The sequence below is a fragment of the Saccostrea cucullata genome, unplaced genomic scaffold (genome assembly GCF_032062105.1).
Source record: "Saccostrea cucullata isolate Sc308-1 unplaced genomic scaffold, CSIRO_AGI_Scuc_v1 ctg1629, whole genome shotgun sequence".
NCBI lineage: Eukaryota > Metazoa > Mollusca > Bivalvia > Ostreida > Ostreidae > Saccostrea > Saccostrea cuccullata.
In genome coordinates this window covers 2035-7606 of record NW_026938283.1, presented here as the reverse complement: position 1 = coordinate 7606, position 5572 = coordinate 2035, and the positions used below count along the sequence as shown (strand labels likewise).

General features: G+C 32.6%; 1 protein-coding gene across 1 annotated transcript; it reads left to right on the top strand.

The window, feature by feature from the left end:
• LOC134249897 (protein lin-41-like) lies at positions 1-5350 on the top strand. Its single transcript, XM_062732259.1, has 2 exons — positions 1-69; positions 4164-5350. Exon 2 carries the CDS (start codon positions 4173-4175, stop codon positions 5046-5048), a length of 876 nt encoding a protein of 291 aa, XP_062588243.1. The 5' UTR covers positions 1-69; positions 4164-4172; the 3' UTR covers positions 5049-5350.
• Positions 5351-5572: the final 222 nt, after the last annotated feature.

Sequence of the window (5572 nt, the reverse complement as noted above, 5' to 3'; positions counted from 1 at the left end):
GCAATATAATTTATCACAGGTGAACTTTCCAGATGTAGTGCGTTTGCCGAGGCGATTGAATCCTATCAGGTAATATTGCATTTAACTTGGTTTAGAGCAATTTTACTTCTCCCTAACGCTGGGAAATATGCCAACATATAGTGTCCAATATCTTAACAAATACTTTATGTATCCATTAGGTCTATAAACATTTGTAGTACATGCATTTTTATTTATTTTCCTGTTTTTCATTTACATTGATAATTTTAAGAGACACCTCAGGAACGTTTTATATTCAGATATATTTTCAAAATAATCAAAGACATTCAATTTTCTTAGCCTTGTACTATCAAGGGCAAAAATGTTTTTCCTAATTTTCAGACAAATCTTTTATAGTGTGATAACGTTAAAAACTCTAATTCAAAACAAGTGAAGAGGTGAATGTGCGAGCTATAATCATTTCTGACGATGAGCTTTAGATGTAATTCAAACACCTTCTGTGATGGCTTTAAGTAACACAGGAAACTTTTTTGGGTATTTTTAGACACTAGATATTAATTAAACACTGTGATTTTCAAGTGTTAAATATGAAAATATATTACAATATACATACCATCACACATTGACAATTAATTTGGATATTTTCAATATGAAATTCTACATGTTTCTTATTTAATGAAATGGGTTGTCATCTTTATCTGTCATATTTAACTATTTGAAATGTGCATTAGTTTTAATCAGCCATGAGTGTATGATATGACCAGATGGACTTTGCTATGACTTACTTTATCATTGTTTATTTTAAATCATTATTTAAATTCTACCTGCAACGCAAATAGATCACATTATACACACTCGGAATTTTCAGTTATCAGTCTTTCTATAAACTCAATTATTTGGTAACATTTGGAGAGTTCGAATCGAAGTGTACTTGTCCCTGACACTCTCCCACCTAACAATAAATAAAAGTACGGAAATTGAAAGGCAATTTTATCTATAGGGTGTTTCAAATGTATGTCACACATCTAAAAGGGCAAAATCTGAATATCGAACATGATATCAAAAATGCCAAAACATTGTAGGTAAGCATAACGATCTACACTTATGATATTGCAAAGTATTTCGAAAAATTATAATATACATTGAAGTGACGGATGATATAATCAGTGATGTCATAATTTTAGCTGTTTTAAAAATGACGTACAACTAGCAGCAAAAATGTTGTAAACTGAAATTATAAAAGCAGCATCTTAAATATAATACAGGGTGTGATGATGAAAAATATCCAGACAAGGGATTACTGTCTAGTTTTTATATAATAAGAATACATGTCTTCAGAAATGAACACGACCTTATCTGGACAATTATATGTACCGCAGATGTTGAAAATAAAGGTATTTTCATTTTTAGATAGATGTGATTCCTCTTTGATAGCCTTATTTTGCCTTTACACATGTATAACATACACGTATATAAAAATTAATATTTAACAGTATATGTAAATTATAGCATCAATCAGAAGATAAATCTATCATTCATTCAGTCAGAGTAGGCGTTTCCCAGAGGCACCTGACGTAACTTATTTTAATGTACAATGTACCCCTACCTAATAATAAACAAGGTAACCATCTGACAACATCTTGGATTTTTCAATGTTGGTGTCCTCCACTTGTATTTTTGTCTGAAACTCCGTTCTACAACCGTATTCTTTCTGTTTCCATGCAGTGTTTCGAGGTCTACATTAATGCAAAGTGCAACCAAAAGGTTGCACGGACCTTGCAAATATTATACATTCCTTGTAAAACTCGATCGACCGTTTCAACAATGAGAGAAATTCTAAAAGTGGCCCCTTTGTATATGACTTAAAATTCTCAGTAAAAACCCTTTTTAAATGTATCTATAAACTTTATATTTAACAAAATAATCAATATAAGTTAATAGAGATTCCAAAATCAATCTATTAGACAGTAATACGACGTAATATAAAAACAATCATTTTCTTTCCGTCAAAAATAATCTCGATACAGGCATAGGTTGATCAATTCTATTATATATTGTAAATGTAGGAGACATCATCTGAGTACACATTTGCTTCTACGAATATTACATGTATTCTTCAATTGTACGTTCACCTTGTCCCTGTCGGTATAGGGCTCTCACCGTTATCCGGAGGTCCTGAGTTCAAATGTCGACCGCATTCGACCAATACCGTTTACAAAATGAGTAGCAACTATCCTTCCTCAATGCGCTGGCTAATTTAACGGGAAAGTGAAAGCGGGATCTTTAACGTGTATAAGACCTTAAGAACCGAGGTCTCGTACCACGGCAGGCGATGACATAAAAGTTCACTCACTGCTTTATGGTCCTGAGTACCGAGTAGAGATAAAATTTTGAATCCCTTCACCGGTATATGCTGATATTCTTATATGAGTGAAGAATTCTCGAATTGGACGTTTACCAGCATAAAATCAATAGCAAAATTAAAATCATCACGTTTGCCATACACAACAGTTAAAGATCTCTTGAACACTATGCCTGCGTAATAGATCAGGAAATACATGTACACACAACTAATAAATAGTTATGAGAGATGAAAGTTGAGTTCAAAAGATAGCGATTTCTTCTTGAACAGTAGTACATGTAAAGATATTTTATTTTCCATTTGAATTTGAGACAGTCAATATTAAGCAGTTATTTTTTCCTATAACATAACATAAACTCTGAGTCATTGAGTAATTAAACAATGAACATTATTATACTTTCATGTTAAATACTACAATCTGATTGGTTAAGACGCAGTTAACAATTCGTTCTATTATCCTCAGCCGTAGCAACAAACAGGGCAACGGTAACACAACGGTATTGCTACATGCATGGGAATTATGCGCGTAAGGTTCACCGTAGAATTCTCAAAACGTCAGTGACGCGTTTGAAAGAACCGGAATAAATTTTAAGTCAATGAAAGCTTGTCTCCAAAGTAGCTTACATGAAAACAACAAATCTCAGACGAAACATGCTTGAGAGTACAGAAATAACGAAACTTTAGGTGATATAGGATTCTTAGAGTATCACATTAACATTAAAGAGGTCAGAAAATCTTTTCCGAAGTAGCGGGGAGTTTGAAAGCTTTCTAAACGTAAACGTAGAGACGATCGACGATTTTTTTGACATCCTAAATCAAGAAGACATTCAGTATGATAAAATAAATGGTGCCTGTTTTGGAGTGTACAGACGCGTCGGTTGATAATGGTTTTCCTTGGGGTACTAATTTCAACTGTTACCCTCCAAAACAGGCACCATTTAATACTGCACTAAACAAGTCATCCCACATTGTAGGTACATGTACCTGTACCGAATATATACTATAGTAAAATCCTCACATACAGTGAGAGATTGATAGATAGCACCCTTTATTTCAAATGAACTCATGTCAACATCTCTGGGTTTTATTTATTTGATGATTGTTTTCATGATAAGTAAACAAGGTGATGCAAGTCCAAGTTGTGTCTGTCGTTGTCAATCAAGTGCCAATATGAAAAACAAAGCTCAGCGAGTCATTCATACTCGAGCGCTGTCACCCGATAACATGAGGCACATCTATTATGAGGACCCACCTCCATCCAGCATTCCCATTCCCTAATATAATTAATGTGTCTTGAAAATTAATACAATTTATCATAGTTTTTACTCAATTGTTTTACTGCTTCTATGTATTTTGTTTTGATAATTATTTTTTTCAAACATTTTCTTCCGTGGTTTTGATTGTCCTTTGAGTGTACCATCTTTTTGCCAATTTTTTTCTTACACATGTATAATATTTGCAAATGATGTCAAACATACAAGTTATTTTTACATTGTGACTGATATTGCAAGATATAAAAGATTTTGACAAAATTGAAAAAACAAAGATGAAAATTTAGTTCGAATTTCCTCCACATTACCATACAATGACTTTTTTCCTGTATGTTTTCTTCACATAATAAAATATTATTAAATTATAATTTTCAAATTGATATTGAGTTAAGACATGGTTATTTTATCCATATAGAACAATTTCTGATTTAACATATATTATACTATAATTTCTTATCTTTTTCTGAAACCTGAGTTAACGTCATTCTAAACATCTAAATTGCATATGTATAGACGAAGTTCTTTTAATTTTCAAATGATTTTAACTATAGGTAAAAAAGATGATGCAAGCTCAAGTTCTGTCTGCTGTTGTGTATCGAATAACCAGGACAATAAACTATGGTCACAAGTATGTTGTTGATCTCAAATATGCAGATAATGGAGGAGTGTGTGTTTCTGTTGTGAATTCTCAAGGTCCCAGAAACAAGTATCCAAAAGATACCTCTATTCGTCATTTCTTCTTTGGTGAGTCCTGCCTGCGTTATATGGATGATTCTACTGAACGTATTATACTGTTAGAAAACCAATCGATTTTTTACATTAAAGACGTCAGGCAACACAGCTATAAAATTTACTATGAAGATAACATTAACACAATTTGGCCACGGTCAAGTGACATTTACATTAGATACAGTCCAACCAGAATAGCATTGTGCAAAAACAATGCAATATTGATTTGTCTTTGGAATCATCAAGTGCAGGAGCGTTCTATGGGTAAAGTTGTCAAGACTTCATTTGAAAAGATTAGAACAATTGTATCGGATGGAGCATTTTTTGAAATAGAATCCGATAAAGATAAGCCACTTTTTCGTTGCCCGACCTATATAGCAGAAAACGGCAATGAAGACATATGTGTTTCTGATGTGAACACCGTGGTCGTCACGGATGCCGGAGGTTTACTGAGATTTCGATATAAAGGGCTGTCAGATGATCCACACTTTGACCCCTATGGTATCTGTTGTGATTCACAGAAAAACATTATTGTTGCAGACATGATGAAAAACAGAATTCACATGATTGATGAGAATGGTGGATTTCTTCACTACATTCAATACAAAAATATGGACAAACCACGAGCTCTCTGTATAGACGAGCATGATAACCTGTATGTCGGAGAATGGTCGTCCGAAGAAATCAAAGTACTTTCTCCTCAATGACTGGAGCAAAAAAGAAAAAAAAAGTTTCTCGAGACTGGTGTGCGGTAATAATGTATATCAATATCTCTTACTGTACATTTTTAAAATGTCGATGTCTAAATTATTAAGCCTTTGTGTGCATTTTTGTTAACAAGTATTGACTAAATGATAGTTTAAACATGAAAATTGCTTAAAGGATTTATATTGTGTATTCTTCTAGCAGTGTTTTGTCTTTCATTTTTTATGACGATTCTTTCTTTTTGTACAATTATCAACATGGATCTTTGTTGTCATTTTTTTTTATTTCTGCCTTAAGTCAAATTTGCAGCATAAGTAGTATGTCAATTATATGAGAAACTTAATATGACATTCTTTTTAACATATAAATTAGAGAATATAGAATATCTCAAAAAATGATTTATTATTATTATTCAAGATTTGAATTTTTGAATGGATGTTTTCATCGACACAGCTTTGCCTCAAACCTTCAACAATATAAAAATTTATTTGAGGTTTACCTATGCTGAAAACTCAAATGAGGTGTT